Source organism: Neophocaena asiaeorientalis, unplaced genomic scaffold (genome assembly GCF_003031525.2).
Source record: "Neophocaena asiaeorientalis asiaeorientalis breed wild unplaced genomic scaffold, Neophocaena_asiaeorientalis_V1.1 scaffold129, whole genome shotgun sequence".
NCBI lineage: Eukaryota > Metazoa > Chordata > Mammalia > Artiodactyla > Phocoenidae > Neophocaena > Neophocaena asiaeorientalis.
In genome coordinates this window covers 2,957,917-2,979,934 of record NW_020172446.1, presented here as the reverse complement: position 1 = coordinate 2,979,934, position 22,018 = coordinate 2,957,917, and the positions used below count along the sequence as shown (strand labels likewise).

The 22,018-nt window shown below is 52.0% G+C and overlaps 1 protein-coding gene across 9 annotated transcripts in view; it reads right to left on the bottom strand.

Moving 5' to 3' along the window:
* Nucleotides 1-22,018, bottom strand: part of KSR1 (kinase suppressor of ras 1) — a 160,777-nt gene that overhangs the window by 65,247 nt on the left and 73,512 nt on the right. For 6 of the 9 annotated variants that reach the window (XR_003001903.1, XM_024735550.1, XM_024735566.1 and 3 more), the window contains exon 2: nt 9,385-9,525. Coding sequence is in view for 6 of the 9 variants with exons in the window: in XM_024735550.1 (XP_024591318.1) it covers nt 9,385-9,525 (141 nt within the window). In the remaining 3 variants the exon portion in view is untranslated. Of the gene's footprint in view, nt 1-9,384; nt 9,526-14,461; nt 14,583-17,136; nt 17,578-22,018 lie in introns of those variants that run through there. The other 3 variants (XM_024735595.1, XM_024735558.1, XM_024735585.1) reach the window with 3 other exon arrangements.

Below are 22,018 nucleotides of genomic sequence, written 5' to 3'. Positions count from 1 at the left end.
CCAATATCTAGCTGGGCAGATCTGTTCTAGAGCAATTTTGCCTTTGAGGCAGTCCCTGGAGAAGGTGGACAGCTGACAGCCCAGGAGCCAGTGGCCCCAGAGGAGGCTACAGGCACACAGTCTTGCTCAAGTCCAACCCGTTGCCAGTGGAAACCAGAGGCAGCTCAGGAGCCCTAGGCCACAGCAGGCCATCGGCAGCCCCTAAAGTCCTCCCCAGAGACCCTTGCAATTCAACCTTCACTAGCTCAGATGAGAGAGTTCCTGAGACCTAAGAGACCAAAACTCTTTGGATAATCTTATTTAGATTCAGTCATTCAACAAGAACACCTATTACACGCCAGGCACTGGCGATAGAGCAGTGAACAAGACAGCCAGGTCCCTGCCCACATGGGACTTTCGGTCTCGTCAGTTTTCGCTGGGCTTGGCAGCCCAGAAACCTAAAGGATTGAGGAGATGGGCTCACCATTCAAAAATGCCAACCAGTACGGGCTAAGCAGAGCAGTCATCTCATGATTTTTCAGATTTCTAGGAATCAGGCACACCTCCTCACTCAGAGCTTAAAAGAGGGCACTTTGGTTCATGATCAGAAAAATAAATCACTTCATCAATGGGAAAGAGTGATGTCTGCAAGTCCTGTGAGGACAGGAACGCACCTGGCACACAACAGGAGGTAAGTGCACGTTCACTGGGCGAACGCATGATTGGACAAATAGGAGAAAACGTGAGCACGCCCTCAGCTCTGCGTCACCCCCATGTTTCATCCTGTCTTCCCTGGGGACCCGTCAGTCTGCTTTGCCCCATGGTTATTTGGAGCTGTGTACATCCCACCACCCTGTAAGCCCTCCAGGGCAGACTGCACTCATCAATGAATCCCCTGTGGTAATTAATCTGGGTACCTGGCACAAGGTAAGTGATCATTGGATGTAGAATAAATGGATGGAAAGGAAAGAAAGAAGGAGGGGACTGAGGAAAGGAGGAAGGATAGAGGGAGGGAGGAAGAGAAAGGAAAAATGGGGGAGGGGAGAAAGGCAGGAGAAAAGAAAAGAAAGAAAGAGATTGAGAGAGAGGGAGGGGGAGGGGAGAGGGAGGAAGACTGAAAGAAATAAAGCTCAATTCAATTACACAGCTACATACAATAGCCCCAGGCTGAGCTATTCTGGGTAAGACATCAGAAGACAAAATCTGTCAGGGGAAGGAAGCCTGGATCTGGAGTCACAAGAACTTGAGTTTGAATCCTGACCTGCCTGTTGGCTCGCTGTGTGACACTAACATGTCGCTCAACATCTCTGAGCCTTGGTTTGCTCAGCTATAAAGTGGGGATCATAGTGTTTCTCCCGCGGCCCCCACCCCCCACCCAAGGTATCAGGATTAAAGAGGATGGTATCTATAAAATGCTGCCTTGTAGTTTGCCCTCTTCCTCCCATATCCCAACTTTAGGTCTTCCTCCGACTGGCTGGGTGATGCCCACATGCCAGTCCACCACACAGGCCTCCACCTCCCAGCCGCTCTGGGCTGGTACTGAGGTCAGCGCCCAAGATCTCAATTCCTCAGCATGGCGGCAGCCCCAGGCCGGTGGGGCTGATTGTTGGCCTGGATCCCTGCACGTGGCTGGGTGAGGGTGTGTGCTGCATTCCGAGGAGGCTCCCAGATGCCAAAGAGCAAGGCTGTCAGGATGGCGGGGCCTCTGGCTCCCAAAGGGAGAGGGTGGGGATGGGAAGAGGGATGTGAGGAGATGCTAGGAGCGAGGGTGGCAGGATTCACGTCTATTAAAGCTGAACCCGGGAGCCAAATACCTGTTCACTCTTCTAGTCTAATCTTACACAGTCTCCCGCTACATCCCGGGGCCCACAGAGCTAGAGCCACTCCCAGCTAATGGGAAACCAATATGGTGGCAGAGGTCAGGCAGCTTTCTTGCCCATCCCCAGGAGAAGGCCTGACTTTACACATGGGAATGCACGGACAGAGGAAAGGGGAAAGAGAAACCTGCCTAGTCGGGGCCACCACAAAAACCCCTTACTGGACCCGCCTGCATCTTCAGTTCAAAACATGCCACCAGGGCTTCCCTGGTGGCGCAGTGGTTGAGAGTCCCCCTGCCGATGCAGGGGATGCGGGTTCGTGCCCCGGTCCGGGAAGATCCCACATGCCGCGGAGCGGCTGGGCCCGTGAGCCATGGCCGCTGAGCCTGCGCGTCCGGAGCCTGTGCTCCGCAACAGGAGAGGCCACAGCAGTGAGAGGCCCACGTTCCGCAAAAAAAAAAAAAAAAAAAAAAAAACCACGCCACCAGCGAGACCTTATTCGGGGAGCCTGTGGCCCATGGAATCCAGCCTCCGCATCATCCACGCTCCCGGCTAGCACTGATCCCAGCCAACGCTTGCCACTTCCTTTAACAACTACCAACAGGGAAATTGCTGAAGAAACAAAAATGGCTCCAAGCCAGCAGGCTCTGAAATCATTTCCCCAGCTGCAGCCAGAACATGAAGCTGTGACTTTTCGTTTTTAACCTATAGATGGGGAAGGGGGCAGAAACAGTCACAGCGTGTGACTCTAGATGCCCGGGGAAGGCGCCCTGCCTCTAACTCAGTCTCCTGCTCACTCCCTTGTCCCAAAGGCCCCCCAACCCTCCAGACCTGCTCCCCACTCCTCACCAGCCAGGGGCACTGGCTCACCTTCCACCCCTGCCCCCCCACCCTGCCAGCCCTGATGAGCCCAGCCTTCTCACTAGGAGGAGTTCTACTTTCCTTCAAACAATCCTAATGTTTTCTGTCTTCCTCTCTCATGCACACACTCTTCCATGATCTCCCAGATAAAACCCCAACCCCTACGCTCCACTCATGGAGAGATCCACGAACCAACCCTGTTTCCTCACCGATCTCCTCCCGGACCAGCCCTCTGCAAGCACTTCCTGTGAGGACGGCACCAGCTGTCTGAGACCCAGACCCCGGGGTCTTTGCAGTTACTGTTCCCTCCCTCTGTCTAGCGTGTCCTTCCCCTTCCCGCCAGGCTAGCCCCCGGCCAGCACCCACGGTGAGTGTGCCCGCTTGCTTCCGGACCCCAGGCTGGCTTCCATCCGGGCACTCGGTGCCAGCTGTTGATCATGCATCTCCCCCAAGCCTGAGAGCTCCTGGCACCGGGGAGAGCGTGTTTAGCATCCCGGCTCTCAGCACACGGCCCCACCGGCACGGGCTCCAGACCTGTGCTGCCCCACCACAGCAGCCGCCAAGTGGCTATTTAAATTAAAATTCAGTATGATGGAAACAAACGTTAATTTCACTTTCTCCGTCGCACTACACACATTTCAAGTGTCCCCCACCGGGCCACATGTGGCCGGTGGCTACCACCCTGCAAAGGGCAGAAGAGAATGTTTCTAGCATCACAGAAAGTCCTATTGCACAGTGTCACTCTGGACAAAGGACTGACGGGTGGGTGAATACAGGAAGGCATCTCCAGAGCTGCCCGTCGCCAGCACCCACAGAGGAGGGAGAAGAGGAGTCAGTGGGCACACAGGTCAGAGTGCCTGCAGCAGGCTCTGAAGCCGCAGAGGGCTGAGATGTGTCCCCGGTGGCAAAAGGAGGAAGAGTGCAGAGTCCCTTCGTCCACACCAGAAACCCAGAAGTGCCACACCGCCCTGAGGCCACTTCCACGTCCCCTAGACGGGTTCGTGCCCCGGTCCGGGAAGATCCCACATGCCGCGGAGCGGCTGGGCCCGTGAGCCATGGCCGCTGAGCCTGCGCGTCCGGAGCCTGTGCTCCGCAACGGGAGAGGCCACAGCAGTGAGAGGCCCGCGTACCGCAAAAACACAAAAACAAAAACAGAGTCCACACAACTGCCGGGGTTAAGAAACAGAACAAGACAGGCCAACGCCCCAGGGCTGGCCTTGAAGCCAGGTGCGGAGCTACTCTAACTCTGCCCCCGCCCCCCCATGGCAAGGAGAATCTCTAAGGAACACAGCGAGTGAGGGCAGCTCCTCCCCGGTCAGAAGGGGCTGGGATTTCTAAAGGAAACAGCCTTCTTTCCAACATTCAGGACACTCTGGCCCGAACTGACATGAGATCTGGGGGGGAAGAAAAAGACTAATCTTGAGAAGAAGGGTCTGGAGAGTCTGGGGGAAGATGGAGTGACACCCGGCCAGTGTTTCCTTGTGGTTCTTAAAAACCCAGGCAGCCTAGCCTGCCCTCCTCCTGTTCCCCAGCCACTCTGGCCTCATTTCCTCCAGCCCACCGGTGAGGGTGACGATGGCGGTGAGGAGGCCAATGCTGGTAAGGATGACCATGTGTGGCCCTTGGGACCAGCAGCACGTGGGAGGCGGACACTGGTCCTGCCTCCAGTTGGTCCCATGTGCTGCCTTCTGTCTTAAGCCCTCAGCCAACTCCCACTGCCTCTTGATTCAGAAAAGCGCCCCCCAGCCAGCCCCTGTTTCCATCCACTCCCCTGATGGCTATTTACAGCTGCCTGGTGTACAAGCCTCCGACAGCCTCTGTTGGGTCTGACTCTCACTCAGGAATAATGGCAGCTGAGGATGAGGTGAGGAAACCGCCTTAACTTTCCCTCTTCCACCCCAGCAAACACCACAGTGCCTCGAAGTGCTCGACCCTCACAACTGCCTCAGCGAACACATGGCACATGGGTTACTCCCCCATTTTACAGAGAAGGAGACTGAGGCTTAGGGAGGTTAAGGGTTTGGTCAGGTTCCCAGAGCCAGGCCAAGAACCCAGGCATTTCTAAGAGGCAGGAGAGAGACGTGGCAGAGAGCGAGGACTCAGTGCATACACAGTACTTGGACTACACGCCAGGTGTGCTCTCTATATGTCAGCTTTGAGGCAAAATGAGACCCTCAGGGGTCCCAGGAGCCCCTTAGTCATGGTCCAGACTCATAATCAGACACAGAGGCCTCCCAGCAAGAGACTGGTCAGGCATTTGGAAGCACAACCCCTTAATAAATGAAAGGTGGTCCGTTATGTCAGAAGGGCTCCCTGCGGCTCCGGCCTTCCTGGAGAAGGCCCCTCCCCTGGGAGCACCAACTCTCCCAGGGGTCTTTCCAGAGGCTGACTCATGGGCAGCCGGGCATGACTGGGAAGATGGATCTTTGGGGCTATAGTCCCAACGGTGGCCTATCTTACAGGCTTGGAAAGCCAGACCCTGGAATAACCTGTGTCACCACCCACTCAGGACCAAACCCTTGACTCAGGGGACATCCGCCATGTCATGATGAGATCCACCCTTCCTCCCTCTTCTCAAACAGTCATCGCATCAGGCCCAATACTCAAAGGGGATTCTGTGACCAACAACCAGAGCAGGCAGGTCCCTGTCTCCCGGAGCTTGTACTCCAGCGGGAGAGAGGAGACAGACCACGAGCAACAAATAAGTTACGTAAACTCCAGAAAGGGACTGGTGCCCTTGAGAAAATCAGCCAAGGTGCATTGGTAGAAAATGAAAGATAGGAGTGACCTTTAGGTCACGTCATCAGGGAAGACTGCCTGGAGGAAGTGACAATAGACCTGACACCAGAATGATGCCCACAGGATCAGCCTAGGAAAGAGCACTCCAGAGAGCGGAAGAGTGGGCGCAAAGGTCAAACCGGAGGGAGCGAAGGGGAGAGTGAGCGAGATGAGGCCAGAGAGAGGCGGGCAGAGGTCAAAGTGTGTGAGGCATCTGGTGTTTATTCGGAAAGAAGTGGGAAGCAATGGAAAGTGATGTGATCCAATTTACATTTCTTCGCGGGCACTCTGGCTGCTGTGTGGAAAATGCAATGAAGCAGGTGAATGATAAAGCAGGGAGACAGTTCCAGAGCTGCTGCAGGAGTTTGGGTGAGGGAGGATGGGGGCCTGGACCATGGTGGCGGGGGAAGGGAGACATGGAGGGAGGTGGGCGGGTCTGCAGTACGTCTTGGGGCAAGAGTCACTGAGCAACTGGAGACACTCGTGCTGTCTCACCCTGAGCCCGCCGTCCCCACACAGCTCTCTGCTCAGACTCTGCCCCACTGCTCCACGCCAGGTAGCATCCTGGCTCCCAAATACACCTGGCTCTTGGGCTCTCCTGCCTGTCTGACCACTGAGCACAAAGGAGCTCGTCCCTCATTTACCACCCAGCTCTGACTATCACGCATGACTTTGTGATTCAAACATCACCTGACTCGGGATCTGCTTCACCTCTGCGCCCGGCTGGGAGACCCCTGTACCGGCTGCCACCAGAGTGCTCCCCAGAGGCCAAACAAGCCTCTGTAGCCGGCCTTCGTGGTACTGGCTTCTGCCCTGGGCACAGCTGGCTCCTGTCTCAAAGACTGACATGGGTGGGGCTGGGTCTCCTGCACTTCGCATCTCTGGAGATCTGAGGGAAACCCCTTGAGGAGCAAAGCCATCTGCCAGCGATGTCTCAGGCCCGAGACAGGAAGTTAGAAGGCACAGTTTGGAGTCCAGCAGGCCCAGGTCTGAACCTCAAGTCTGTCCCTGTTACTAGCTCTGGGACCCTCAAAGAGCCCCTCGGCCACTCTGAACTCTCACGGCCAAGTAGGGATAACATTGATGAGATGCTGGGCAAGTCACTGCCCTCGTGGAGCTCCAGTATCTCCAACTTAAGCTACAGACATGAGTGTGAGGGGAAACGGCTTCATCCTGAGATTTTAAGGAGGGGTGGGGAGCCCCTAGAGAAATTTTAGGGGTTGGCCTGGGGAGCTGGAGGGACCATTCAGTTCTTCCTAGTCTCCAAGCCCATGATTTTAAATCTGTCACCATGGATTAACCATCATATGTTTGGATATCCTTCCTGTATGGCAGAAAACTGTTAGGCAGGTGGGGATGGGTGAGTGGGGAGACAGATGGAGAGATGTAGAGAGGTGAAGTTCATTATACGTATTATGTGTTATTATACGTATACATTATACATATTATGTGTTACACGTACGCGGAACTGTTAATAACGCCCAAGATACCTCCAGCTCACAAAACAGTTTCCCTCAACCTTCACATGGAACAACTCTTTTCTGCCAGTTTCTTTTTTTTTTTTTTTTTAATTAATTAATTAATTTATTTTTGGCTGCGCTGGTCTTCGTTGCCACGAGTGGGCTGAGGGACCATTCAGTTCTTCCTAGTCTCCAAGCCCATGATTTTAAATCTGTCACCATGGATTAACCATCATATGTTTGGATATCCTTCCTGTATGGCAGAAAACTGTTAGGCAGGTGGGGATGGGTGAGTGGGGAGACAGATGGAGAGATGTAGAGAGGTGAAGTTCATTATACGTATTATGTGTTATTATACGTATACATTATACATATTATGTGTTACACGTACGCGGAACTGTTAATAACGCCCAAGATACCTCCAACTCACAAAACAGTTTCCCTCAACCTTCACATGGAACAACTCTTTTCTGCCAGTTTCTTTTTTTTTTTTTAATTAATTAATTTATTTATTTTTGGCTGCGCTGGTCTTCGTTGCCACGAGTGGACTTTCTCTAGTTGCGGCGAGCAGGGGGTACCCTTCCTTGCGGTGCGTGGGCTCCTCACTGCAGTGGCTTCTCTTGTTGCGGAGCACAGGCTCTAGGTGCACAGGCTTCAGCAGTTGTGGCACGTGGGCTCAGTAGTTGTGGCTCGCGGGCTCTAGAGCACAGGCTCAGTAGTTGTGGCACACGGGCTTAGTTGCTCTGCGGCATGTGGGATCTTCCCAGATCAGGGCTTGAACCCGTGTCTCCTGCATTGGCAGGCAGATTCTTAACCACTGCACCACCAGGGAAGTCCCTCTGCCAGTTTCTTAAAAGCTGGCATATGCCACAAATATGAGGGCCACTGGGGCCGGGGCCAGGGCTGGGAGCATGTAAGGTGCTGAGAGCAGCCCTGTGGGTCCCCCCCATTCATTCCCATCTTCTTCTACCCCCTTCCCCAAACCTTTAATGCTCACGTCACCTCCTGTGCTGGAATCTCTCCTAGGGAAAATTCTTAAATACACAAATAGCTTCCTAAATAATGTTAACCACCATGTTATATATAATAGTCAACAACTGGAATTAACCCCTGCCTAGTAAACCACAGCACATACACTTCAACATCATGCATCCACTTAAAAAAAGGCTGGGGGTTACCAAGTGCGAAGATACGGGGAAAACAGGCTGCTTAGCAGGTCAAATGATAAGCGCAAAATATAAAATTGCTTATTCAGGATGGTTTAAACCAGTGTTGCCCTAGAGAAAAATAATGCAAGCCACGCACTTAAATTTTAATTTTTGAGCAGCCACATTTTAAAAAGTAAATATCTATGAAGTTAATTTGAATCACATTTTATTTAGCTTAATATATCCAAAAGTGTCATCTCACCAGATTAAAATCTTAAAGTTGTTAATATTTCTTTTCCTTTTTTCTGTATCAAGTCTTGATTCAGTACATCTTTGAATTTATATCTTTGAAATCGTAACACATCTCAGTGTGGACCTGCCACATTCCAAGTCACAATATTAGCTACCTTACTAGACAGCACAGGTCTAACCCACTAGAGATTTTTTAAAGACTTAACTATTAGGGCAAAAAGAAAAAAAGACTAGAAGGAAAAATCAGAATCTTAATGATCACAGATTTTTCTCTGAGTAGTGGGAATATGTATGTGATTTTTCCCCTCCCTTTTCTGTTTTCCAAAGTGTAAATGAATAAAGTATAAAATGAACTCATATTACTTTTAAAACAATAGCAAGAGTCCATCTTTTTGATTTTAGAAGAGAAATAAAGGATTTAAAAGACCTGGCTGGGTGAATCACACCTGCCAAGCATTGATTTATTGATGCCCCGTGAGAGCTGTCCTGGACCCCTGACCCTCTCCATGCAAACCGGTTGATTAGTTAGTGGGTAGGTGGGTGGGTAGGTTGGATGGATGGCAAGAGAGAACAAAGGAAAGAAAATAATATATTACTGCAGTTACAGGAGAAAACTAAACTCAGACCCTTGCTTCCAAATTCCAAAGCTATCATTTACTAGCTGTATGCTTTTAAACAAGTTATTTGACCCTTCTGTGCTTTAATTTTCTCAAGTATAAAATGGCAATAATGACAGTAACTCCTTCACAGGGTTTTGTGAGAATGAAGTGAGATTCTCTGCACAGTGTTTAACACAGTGTCTGTTGCACAGCCGACGTTTCCAGAAACGTCGGCTGCTGTCCTCACGGCGAACCTATGAGTAGTGTGGTCAGGCTGTCTGGCTCATAAAGCGATGGCACCCAGGACACATACTAGAGCCACATGTACCCTGAGTCCCTCCTGTTGCTGCCATCCCCCCACATTCCTTTCCTGAGTATAGAGCACTAGCCACAGTGGAGCTGGTCCTCGGGTTTGTGCGTGGTCCCTTTGCTTGACTACCCCCCCATGCCCCACCCCCAGACCCCAATCCCCACAGCCCGGCCCACGTACCTGTACCACCTCCGGCCTCACGTTAAAGGTGTACAGCCAGTCGCTGAAGCGAGGGTAGCTGTTGAGCTCCGGGGTCCTCTCGCTGGGAGCCACGCTCAGCTTGCACTGCCGCTGCTTGCAGATGTACCGGACCAGCTTTGCCTGTGGGAAGTCCAGGAAAGAAAAGTGGGTTCATTCCGGGCACGTGTACATGGCAGCCCCGAGCATGATATGGGGAGCTCTGGCAAACACAGGCCGTGTGATAAGGACAGGGGCCTGCCAGGTGCCCCCTCTGCTGCCATTCAAACGGGGTGAAGCAGGAAATCCTAGAGAACCACCCATCACCCGTTACCCCACCCAAGGCTGGCTGGCACGGCCTCCCCCTCGGGACCACGCTCTTCGGAGAGTAACTGTCAAGACTGGGCAGAAGACAGAACCAGGTTAAATGGAAGAAGGGCTTCCTGCTTGGGGGAAGGGGAGGAGGGGCGCATCAGTGATTGACGATGCGGAAGACAGGGGGGTTTGAGGAAGATGAGTGGCCTTCCACTTAGGCTGCTTCCAGCCTAGAATCAGATTGGGCTGGGATCCGAAGGCTCAGACACACCCTAGCCCTGTGACCTTGGACACGCTACTTAACACCCCACCCCCAGGAAAGTCTCAGTTTCCTTCTCCAGAAAATGGGGGTAATAATAGAACCTCCCTCTCTGGGGGGCAGAGAAGAAATGAAGCACTCAGTGTGTGCCTGGCACATAGCACACACACCGTGAGTGCTGGCCAGGCCTGTGGGCTGTGGCGTGGCTAGCAAAGGTCCCTGACTTGGGTCCACCAAGACCCATCCCTGAAATGTATGCAAATTTCAGACATGTGAATCTGTGCATTTTCCAGGGAAGCGTGTCCACAGCTTTCAAAAGACTCTCAAAAGGCTAAAACTTCAAAAAACTAAGGGTAAATTAAAGTCAGACAAGTATTCTCTTTGACAAACGCTGGGCCCCGACCAACCGGGTTCTGACGGATGCAGAGGGGCAAGACCTGCAGCGCGGGCGCAGCGGGGGCTGATTGAGAAGGTGGAGTGGACTTGAAAACATGGAAATGAGCGCACAACACAAAGAGGACCAGGCTCGGCTGACACCCAGCGACCCAGGCATCCGTTGAGAGCTTCCCCCAAAGGCAGGCACCACCTTCAAAGTCTTGGACAAAGGAACCCCGCCACTGGAGCCACTTCCCAAGACCTGCTGCCCCCTTCAGGGTTTTTGCCCTTGTTCATTCATTCCTTTTTCTTTCATCTGTAAATACCTCGGTATATTTTCTCTAAAGAATAAGGATTCTTTTTGTTAGCACAGTTGCAATGCTAAAAAATAATTACTGACATTTAATAATTTAAAATTTCAAATACTTAGAAAGCCTCCCAATTTCCAAACAGGAGCTCTTGACCATTTTTGGACCATGGACCCCTTTGGCAGTCTGGGGAGGTCCCTGATCCCTTTCTAAGAACAATGCTTTTAAATCCATAAAACAGAACATTAGGTTTACAAATGAAATCAATTATATTTAAATATACTTATCCAAGTATTACTTAAAATTGTTATAGAGTACTATAAGCTTCTTTATTAAAGCATCAAACAATATCTAGCAACGGGTCTCATACCTTTGAAGTTGTGACAAGTACAAACTGCTTTTTCAGATAGCCCCACAACTGTCATGTGATATGAAAACAGCTGTGATTTCTACTGGTGACTGAGCCGCACATATTTGCTCAGATGGCTGTGCCTTGTTGCCTCCATCCAAATTGAACAACATACTAAATTTCAGATGAGGTTAATGAAAAAAAAAGAAGGTACAATTCTTTTCCCCTCCAAATTCATGGACCCCCTGAATTCTATCCACAGACCCGTTAAAGAACCCTTATGGCTAGAGGGATATGAGGTGTGAAATGAGACCCATAATGAAAACAAAACCATTGCTTCTACATCAGTCTTTCTGAAGTTTCCCCCAGAAATGTATCTGGTCCCAGGCTCACAATCTGCTACACTCAGGGGCACGGGCCCTCTCCTGCAGCCCTGAGCTCTGCTAAGTCCTGGTATCTAGAGAGCTCAGCGGCAAGTGGGGACAATTGCTAGAGAGGAAACACTGAGTCAGAACAAAAATAATTCCACTCATTGTACAGTTTTGATGTTTAGTGAAACCTAGACAAAGGCAAACCCAATGGCATTCCTGCAGCACATGCCCTTCAGGTACCCAGAGCAGACATTGCTAATGGAACGCTCTCTGCTGGGGCGGGCAACTCTGGGTTGCCAGACAAGAAGTGTACTATGTGCTGTCCTATTATGGAACCTAGGCCCCTGGGAGCATCTTTAGAGCATAAAGCTAACGAATGTGAGGACACAAGTGCTGCTTTCATTCTACGGGGCTAAGTAGAGGCACTCGTGTCCCACTCTGACCCATCTCTCCCAATTGTGACCAGAGGCCAATTCCAAGTTCAGGGCTTCAACTTTCTTTTCCAGGCTTATCTCCTCTCCACCTAACCTGGGTGCTACAGGGATTCCACAAATACCTTCTGTACTTCCCTACTCCCAGGCCTCTGCTCAAACTGTTTTGGCAGGAAATCCTTCCCTCCTCCAGCCACAATGTCCTTGGCCTGGGCAAGACCTCCCGGGCTAATCAGAATCCCTCATCTCCCCTTCCGGGTGCACTGTCTACACCTCTCTGGTAGCGCCTATTACAGAGGGGTTCATGTTTGAGCTTCTGACTGGGTCTCCCCCAATAGATGTGAGCTCCCAGGGCAGTGGACACAGCACAGGCTTCAGAGGTGAACAGAATCTGGGTTCAAATCTAGCTTCTGCCATTTAACAGCTGTGTGACCTCGGGGAAGTGCATTAACATCTCTGAGTCTTGGTTCTGTCATCTGTACAACAGCAAGGATGATACCAGCTTGCAGTTGGTTGGGAGGACTGAATTATAGTATGGAAACCACCCCCAAAGATTAGGTTAGTCCCCCATTATTTTACAGCAGGGCAGGGACCGTGCCCACCTCATTTGACTGTCCCCACACGCCTATTACTGCATCTGGCACGTAACATGTGCTCAAATATGCCCGAGGAAGGAAGGAGGGAAGAAAACACAGGGGCCTTATCCCCACATTGAAAGGTTTCTCACAGCCAGGGCTTCCTTCCACTCCAAACTGCTCTCAAACCACAGTGCCAGATTGCTGACCAAAGACAAGGCAATAAATAAGTCAATTAACTGTGCAAAGTCAAAACCATTCTTTTCTGCGTGAACCAAAGAGCTCAGGCTGCTGGCGCTAATTGCAGCAGCAAAGAGGGCGGACCGTCACCAGCCCGAGTGTTTCAAGGGCTGCACCCCTAGGAGCCAATTAATAACCCATCCATTCTGCTAAGACTTTGGCCATCACAGGTCAACATCGAGATCAGCCAACCTGGCCTTGACAACGAGCCAGTATCTGGGGGCTTTATCGCATTCAGCCCCGCCAACGTGTCCCGCCCTTTTCAGCCTCAAGGCCCGCAGCCCTTGGCACTCTACCAGGAAGGCTCATCCCAACGACCTCTCAGCCTCCACAACTCAGCTTAGATATCCATTCCTCCAGGAAGACTTCACCAAGCCCTTCAGCCCTGTTCCTCACAGCCCCAGCCCTTCTCCTCCATCAGATCACTCAGCGCGGTTCTAATATCTTACTTGTCTGCTTCCTTCTTTAGACAGGAAACTCCCTTGAAGCCAGGGGCCTGGTCTGTGTTCTTGATCACCTGATCACCACTAGATCCCCAGGGGCCAGCACAGCACCTGGCGTGTGGTCTGCTACTGTAAAACCTTAGCTGAATGAACGGACAAATGAACACACAATACGTTCTGGAGCCCCAACAGGCACACATGTTTATTAAAATGCCAGTGGAAAACAAATGCCAAATCAGGCAAGTGATGGCTCAGGAGCTCGAGAGTCTCAAAATCCAGGGCGAGTTCCCCCAAAGCAGAGCAAGCGGTTTCTTTTTTAAAGGCTGTTAGGGATCCCCACTAGGCAGCCCAGAGGGGGCCCATAGGTAGGACCATGCAGAATTTAAAGGGATTCCTCACTGCACGCAGTTGACAACCCATAAGCCTGGCCACCTGTGCGGGGACCAGGAAAGGGGATGAGTCGGGGTGCACTGCGACCCCGACACGGAACCGGTGTACTAGAGATCGTAAAGAAGAAACAACACCTGCAGATTTGGGTTCTGCTTAAGGAGGTGCCCGGCATGGAGCAGCTCCCACCTGAGCAAAAATAAAGCTGCTCTCACTTTTTAGAAAGTTGGTTGCAGTCGCAGAAACACCCAGGGGCTACTTTCCCAGACAAGCCGTAGCAGGGCCTGCCGGCCCAGCACCAGGGACCTCCGTGAGGGCTTTTCATGGGTAGCGTCATTTTCTCTTAACCACAAAACCGCAAGATATAAATTCTTCAGAAAGAAGAGCACCTGGGGGTTTCAGCGACGGGACCAGCAGCAAGTGGGAAAGAGTCATCAGCACCCTGGCCCCAGGCGAGGACCTGGGGTAGAATAAAAGTCTTCCTCCACCCCTGATACCCTTTTGCTTCATGGCTGTGCATCCCGTCCCCGCCCTGACACTCAGCCTGATTTAAAGAAGGAGCAGAAGAGCATCATGTCAGCCTGCAAACAGTCGGTGGGTATCACCGAGACACGGTACACAGCAGGCGCTCACTAAGTGTCCAAGGCTGAAAGATCTAGGCTCTGGTCCCAGCTCTGACATCTATGGTCAAGGCTTTTGGGGAAATCCCCCCTTAGCTCAGCTTCAATCTCACTATAAAAAGGGTAACATTTTATGGAAGTTGGGGTCCAAATATATATGAAAGTGCTTGGAACAACACTGACAAAAATACAGGCCCAGAACATTACCCTTGGTTACACCAAGCACATCCAAGACTCAGTGTAGCTCTGAGGAAAAACTCCAGCTCTCGGGACAGAGGGACCTGGCCTCAAAGCCCCCCACCACCACCCTCCCTCAGCAGGTGAACACAGATTTAACCTGTCAGCCTCAGTTTCCCCACCTCTAAAATGGGGATGATCCCCTACCAAGGGCTATTGTGAAGACTTACATGAGAAAACATGGATGTAAAATGTTCAGAAAATGCCCAGCACAAGGAAACACGTGCTCAGTGGAAGCCTGGGTGGGTGGTGTCCTCATCCAGCTAAGTCTTCAGGTTCTCTTACAACCTCCTTGGGTAACAGAGAGAACGCAGGTGAGGTCATGCCGGTTTCAGAGATGGGACTAAAGAAGACCCAGATGCTGGCGATGGCCTTCAGGACAATGCTGGTGATATTCACAGAGCCGGGATGTTTATTTTCAGGTCTAAGGGCCAAGACCCCGCTCCCAGGTTGACTCCAAGAAACCTGAGCACCCCTTCTCCTTGGAGCGCTCACACCTCCACCATTAGCACCAGATGACGTGGCCGGAGAGGAGCTGCGCCGACTCTGGGGATGCTGCCTGCCCAGACAAGCACCTGCAACCCAGCCTGGCACCCTGATCAACTTCAAATATCCTTTGTCAGCCCTGGCTGCGCTGGCGTGACTCCCAAACAGGCCTCCCAAACGGAGGCTGCCCTAAGCATCCCTTCCATGGAGATGAGGCCAGTCAGACACCCCTGAAGAGCAGACACCAGTCAGATCTCCCGAAGTACATGCCACTGAAAGAGAAAAACTTCCCCGGGAAAAGGAAGCAGCTCCCAGAGCTGTAAGGGCGTAGGAACAGGAGAGGCCTCAGGCGACGGCTGTGTGCCTGGATGATTTCTCACCCAGGGTTTTGCAGCTTTGCAGAAAACACGTCTTTCCAGACAACTGGTTTTGCAAACAAAGTCAGCTGTACCCTAAAACACAGGGCCTGGGAGGGGGAGATCTCTTCTATGGATGATCTGTGATCCAGGCTATACAAGTGACCAGATGCCAAGACAGTTGTCACCCTAACCCTGCTGGCTGCTGCAGGACCCTGAGCAGATCACTGCCTTCTCAGGGTTCCAGGACTTCCCATCTCAAGCAGGGCAAGCAGGTCAGAGGTGGCAGACGGTGAAATATAAATGGGCAATGAATCCCAGGCACAGGCGGAGATGGACACCAGACTCCCAGGTACAGCAGTGGGCTCTCTCAATTATGGAAACCATGTCAACACTTCATTATCAACCCTGGTAGTGATGATAATCTCTTCTATTTATGTAATACCTTATCCCCTTCTCTCCCTGGATTCTCAATGAAAATTCCAGGACATAAGCACTGCAGTACAAGAGTGGTGTTCCAACATTCACACAACCCCAAAGCTCCTAAGCATATCATTTTTCCCGCAAAATAGTTTTGTATTACCAAACAAGTCACAGATCTTTCCAGACTCTTGATGGGAGAAAAGAACTATGTCGAGATGTGGGTGCTGGGCAACCTGCCTGGCTCACTCACTGGCGGAGGGACACCCGCCCACCCAGCCTACAAACAGCGGCAGGCAATTCTGAGTCCAGCCTCAGCACGGTAACAAGGGCAGCTTGTCACTCAGGGTCACTCACCAATAGTCAAACCACACGTGCTAATGAACCCATGAGACTTAAAGGTGTATTTTATTATTCCCATCTTACAGGTGAGGAAACCGAGGCTCTGAGAACTCTGTAACTGTTCTGAATCATGAAGGGACTCAGACCTCAACCCAACGCCCTGTTTCTATATTCCACACCATCTCCCCAAATAACGACTCCCTGGCCCCGTTGCTCATCTAAGCTGTCCTGACAGGCACAAGCAGGATGGCAGTGGGCAGGGTCTGCCTCTCCTGTGGCCCCAAGCCCCAGATCCAGCCACGTCCCGACTGTTCCAGGCAATGAGTCCTCTGAATAAAAGTCACAGACTGCCCTACGCTCTCCAAAGGTATTCGGCCATCATGGGCCACCACCTCCGGTCCTGTTGTGCAAGTATCCACCCTTTGGGCTACACCCAATCCCTGGCTCCAAACCAGCTCTAAATTCATTAAAACTAGCCACCGCCCTGACTGCTATCAGGGGCTGCCCCTTTCGAGGAGACCCTGGCATGCTTTGCAGAATGAGGAGATGCACCTGGATGGGCCTCCACACGTCCACCCTCTTCCCCTCGGCTCACTCAGCCCTCCAGGCAGCAGGCACAGTTTCTGGACCAGCTTCCAGCTCACCTACACCTATGGGACCTGATCCCTTTTCCAGGTGGGCCACACTATATATTCTTTTTTTTTTTTTTTTTTTTTTTTTTGCGGTACGCGGGCCTCTCACTGTTGTGGCCTCTCCCGCTGTGGAGCACAGGCTCCGGACGCGCAGGCTCAGCGGCCATGGCTCACGGGCCCAGCCACTCCGCGGCATGTGGGATCTTCCCGGACCGGGGCATGAACCCGCATCCCCTCCATCGGCAGGCGGACTCTCAACCACTGCCCCACCAGGGAAGCCCCACACTATATATTCTTTTTTTTTTTTTTTGCGGTACGCGGGCCTCTCACTGTTGTGGCCTCTCCCGCTGTGGAGCACAGGCTCCGGACGCGCAGGCTCAGCGGCCATGGCTCACGGGCCCAGCCACTCCGCGGCATGTGGGATCTTCCCGGACCGGGGCATGAACCCGCATCCCCTCCATCGGCAGGCGGACTCTCAACCACTGCACCACCAGGGAAGCCCCACACTATATATTCTTAAGAGGACGTCCACAGCAGTCCTTGCTAGGGCCAGGTCCCTGTCTAACCCATCCCAAACTTCAGGAAGTCGCCAAAGCTCTTGGGACTTACTCCAGCCTTCCCTGTTCGGTCCCTGAAGCCGCTGCTCCTTCCCTGGCACCGGCCAGCTCTGCCCAGGCCTCGGGCTGTTCCCCTTACTTCTCTTACCTCCTCCTCAAAGCTGCAGTGAGCTTCTGGGGACCTCCTGCCAACCCAGCCAGCTAAGCAGTCTGGTCTGGCTGCCACGGCCAACATGTTGCAAAATGATTTGTGAGGTTGTAAGGAGGCCTCTGGAGGTCATGACGCAGCTCATGGCTCCCCGCACAGGCCAGGCCAGGCACTCAGCTCCAAGAGTGTCAGCGGCAGCCCTTGGCCCTGGCACCGCCGAGCCTCGCAGAGGTCTCGAGGGTACCCAGTGGGGCTGCCATTAGTGGGCAAGGGGCAGAGCGAGCGAGCACGCCAGGGGAAGTGGGGCGAGCAGAGGAGAAAGTGACCTCAATTCCCAAGCCGGGTATTTCGCAACCAGCCATCCTTCACGCCCTCTGTCCCACACCCATGCCCTCCCAGGGAAGCCGCCACACGCGTGCATCTGTGCAGAGACAATCTCCCCGCCCAGCAACCCTGCCCTGACGTTAAACTCAGAGTCGGGGAACTTCAAACACAAACAAACAAGTCCACCCCAGACCACAAGTGGAGCCATTCCCACGGAGGCCGGGGGTGAGACGGCCACAGCTGGGAACTCAGGGCCTCCCGCCCCCTTCGTCGGCTCCACTGGGGCTGCAGACTCTGGAGCCTGACAACCAGCTGCAGATGCGAGCTTCAAACCCAGGCTGAGACAAAACAGAATCAGACTTTGGCCTCACTGGTGGGTGTCAGTACCAGGGGCCAGCACGGCAGTGGGTGCGGGAGACCCTGCCCAGAGGCACTGATGAGTTTGTTAATTTCTTCTGTGCAGTTAGCATCCCCATTAGATAGCATCTCCCGTTCCAATTGCTCTGGGGCTAACTATGGGTAGGCAGGAAAGGAGGGACTGATGTGGCCCTGAAGCACTCAACAGGCTTCTGGGGAAAGATGGAGCTTGAGCCCAGCCAGGGCGGACAGCCAAGGCCCCGAGTTTCCTCGGCAACACCTGCCATCCCGTCTCATGCTCCACTGAGGTCTTGAGACTCAGCGGGAAAGGTTTTCAAGAGGAAGGCATTCCCCTGACCTAAATATCCTAAGACAGCTCCCACCTGAGAAGCCAAGGGTGGGCCAAATGAATGTGCTCTTCAGAAAGCAACCTTGGCTTTCAAAAGTCAGTAAAGGAACCGTCTCAGGGCTGCCTTTGCAGGTTTGCTTCCTGCCTCAGTTCAACCCTATGAGCCCCCAGTACCCACATGGGTTTTTTAGAACTAGCGGTCCTTAGGGGCCACGGGGACAAACTGGACTAAATCACTAGAAAGCCAGACACCCGCTCTAAACCCTTAACTGCCCTGGGCCTGGAGCGATGGCACGAGGGAAGGAAGGAGAGCCTCAGTGCGTCATCCACTCATTCAACAAGTCCTTGGGAAAGCTGTTCCCGTCGCCTGGCAACGAGAGGCGCTGTGACGTGGCCATAAGCAACCTAGTGCATAAGCTTGAGGAACTCACACGAGTGGGGGTGATAGATGTGTCCACAGAGAGATCTGACCGGACCGAGGGAGGTAACGAAGGGGAGCAAGTATGCCCACCCTCTGAGCATCCCTGATGGTCCCAACGCTCGGTGTGTCTGCTGGGAAACCGGGGGGAGAGCAGGTGTCAGGAGCCACAGGGGTGGTGTCCCCCACAAACTAGACCCTTAATCGACACAGCCTTTGTCCCAGTTCAAACACTCCACGTGCCTGTCTGAAGTTGAGCAGCCCACAGCGCATGGCTTCGCTCTCAACCCCTCAATGATAAGACGTAATCCCGGAGAATTCCTGACACCGCACACCGTAGGGGGCCTGGGTGTGAATTATCAAGCAGAGGCCTGGAAAAAAGGCAGAGGCTGCACCTAACGACAAAGGTAGGTTTCTGCCCATGGGTCTACTCCCTTACCTACCCTGAAGACCTGGCGCCTGGAAGCCACTAGAAGGGAGGGATGGGGCAAGGTGAGACACTTCAAACTCTGATCTGAAAGCACCTGCTATGAGTAGGAGGTCGTGCCATATACTGGGGAGATAGGTCTTCTTTTCCAGGAACATGACTGTTTGCCTAGCAACTGAGACCATCACGGAAAAGGATAGAGGACTACGCAGGGGGTAAGGGGCGAGGACAGGTGAGCTCCTCGAATACCAGGGGTAGACTAACGTGATGGCGAACTCCCCTGGCATGATGGGTGCTGCGTTAGGTGCAGCTCATTACCTATCTGATATCCATGCCCACTCTGTTTGGGGCAGCACTGTGCCCGGTGATGAACTGGTCTGAGTCAGCGGTTCTCAACCCTCACTTTACGTCCATGTAATCGACCTAGGATGGGGTCCCAGCACGGCTCTTGTGATGATCTGGGCCCCACTTCCAGCTTCCTTTGAAATTAGCTATGTATGACAGTTCTGGTCAATGAGACACGAGGGCGTGTCTGCTGGAAATGCTGGGGAAGTGTTTGCTTTCCTCACAAGTGGGACGGTCTCTGGGGCTTCCCATAGCCCCCCTTCCTGCTTTGAAGATTAGAACTGCCAAGAGTTATCCAGAGAACCACACAGACACCACTGTTCAGCTGACAAACACATGAGCCACCTTACTCCAAACTTCTCATAGTAGGAGAGACATAAGGGCCTGTTTGTGGAAGTCACATCTTCTGTTACTTGCCACCGAAAGCAGTCCTTCCTGCTAACGTTTATTAAGGCTGCACCATCTCAAACCTCCTTCTAAACCTTCTAAGGCTTCCTGTCTGCTTCCGGAAAATCTACAAAAAGAAAAAGAAGGTATCTCGCCATTCTTCTTGGGACTATGTGCCATCCAAAAGCATTCCTCCAAAAGCCTTTCCAGGGCTTCCCTGGTGGTGCAGCGGTTAAGAATCCGCTTGCCAATGCAGGGGACACGGGTTCAAGCCCTGGTCCGGGAAGATCCCGCATGCCGTGGAGCAACTAAGCCCGTGCGCCACAACTACTGAGCCTGCGCTCTAGAGCCCGCGAGTCACAACTACTGAAGCCCACGCGCTACAACTACTGAAGCCCGCGTGCCTAGAGCCCGTGCTCTGCAACAAGTGAAGCCACCCAGTGAGAAGCCCACACACCGCAACGAAGAGCAGCCCCCACTCGCCGCAACTAGAGAAAAGCCCACACGCAGCAACGAAGACCTAACGCAGCCAAAAATAAAAATAAATTAATAAATTTATAAAATTACAAAAAAAAGTCTTTACAAATTTTAAAGAGCAGCTACATTTTTATGAAGTCCAATTTTTTTTCTTTTTTGGTTTGTACTTTTTACTTCCTAGCTAAAAAATCCTTGCCAAGCCTACTTTCACAAAGATGTTCTTCTATGTTCTAGAAGTTTTAACATTTCTTTTTTTTTGGGAGGGATGGGGCAAGGTGAGACACTTCAAACTCTGATCTGAAAGCACCTGCTATGAGTAGGAGGTCGTGCCATATACTGGGGAGATAGGTCTTCTTTTCCAGGAACATGACTGTTTGCCTAGCAACTGAGACCATCACGGAAAAGGATAGAGGACTACGCAGGGGGTAAGGGGCGAGGACAGGTGAGCTCCTCGAATACCAGGGGTAGACTAACGTGATGGCGAACTCCCCTGGCATGATGGGTGCTGCGTTAGGTGCAGCTCATTACCTATCTGATATCCATGCCCACTCTGTTTGGGGCAGCACTGTGCCCGGTGATGAACTGGTCTGAGTCAGCGGTTCTCAACCCTCACTTTACGTCCATGTAATCGACCTAGGATGGGGTCCCAGCACGGCTCTTGTGATGATCTGGGCCCCACTTCCAGCTTCCTTTGAAATTAGCTATGTATGACAGTTCTGGTCAATGAGACACGAGGGCGTGTCTGCTGGAAATGCTGGGGAAGTGTTTGCTTTCCTCACAAGTGGGACGGTCTCTGGGGCTTCCCATAGCCCCCCTTCCTGCTTTGAAGATTAGAACTGCCAAGAGTTATCCAGAGAACCACACAGACACCACTGTTCAGCTGACAAACACATGAGCCACCTTACTCCAAACTTCTCATAGTAGGAGAGACATAAGGGCCTGTTTGTGGAAGTCACATCTTCTGTTACTTGCCACCGAAAGCAGTCCTTCCTGCTAACGTTTATTAAGGCTGCACCATCTCAAACCTCCTTCTAAACCTTCTAAGGCTTCCTGTCTGCTTCCGGAAAATCTACAAAAAGAAAAAGAAGGTATCTCGCCATTCTTCTTGGGACTATGTGCCATCCAAAAGCATTCCTCCAAAAGCCTTTCCAGGGCTTCCCTGGTGGTGCAGCGGTTAAGAATCCGCTTGCCAATGCAGGGGACACGGGTTCAAGCCCTGGTCCGGGAAGATCCCGCATGCCGTGGAGCAACTAAGCCCGTGCGCCACAACTACTGAGCCTGCGCTCTAGAGCCCGCGAGTCACAACTACTGAAGCCCACGCGCTACAACTACTGAAGCCCGCGTGCCTAGAGCCCGTGCTCTGCAACAAGTGAAGCCACCCAGTGAGAAGCCCACACACCGCAACGAAGAGCAGCCCCCACTCGCCGCAACTAGAGAAAAGCCCACACGCAGCAACGAAGACCTAACGCAGCCAAAAATAAAAATAAATTAATAAATTTATAAAATTACAAAAAAAAGTCTTTACAAATTTTAAAGAGCAGCTACATTTTTATGAAGTCCAATTTTTTTTCTTTTTTGGTTTGTACTTTTTACTTCCTAGCTAAAAAATCCTTGCCAAGCCTACTTTCACAAAGATGTTCTTCTATGTTCTAGAAGTTTTAACATTTCTTTTTTTTTTTTTTTTTTTTTTTTTTTTGCCTCT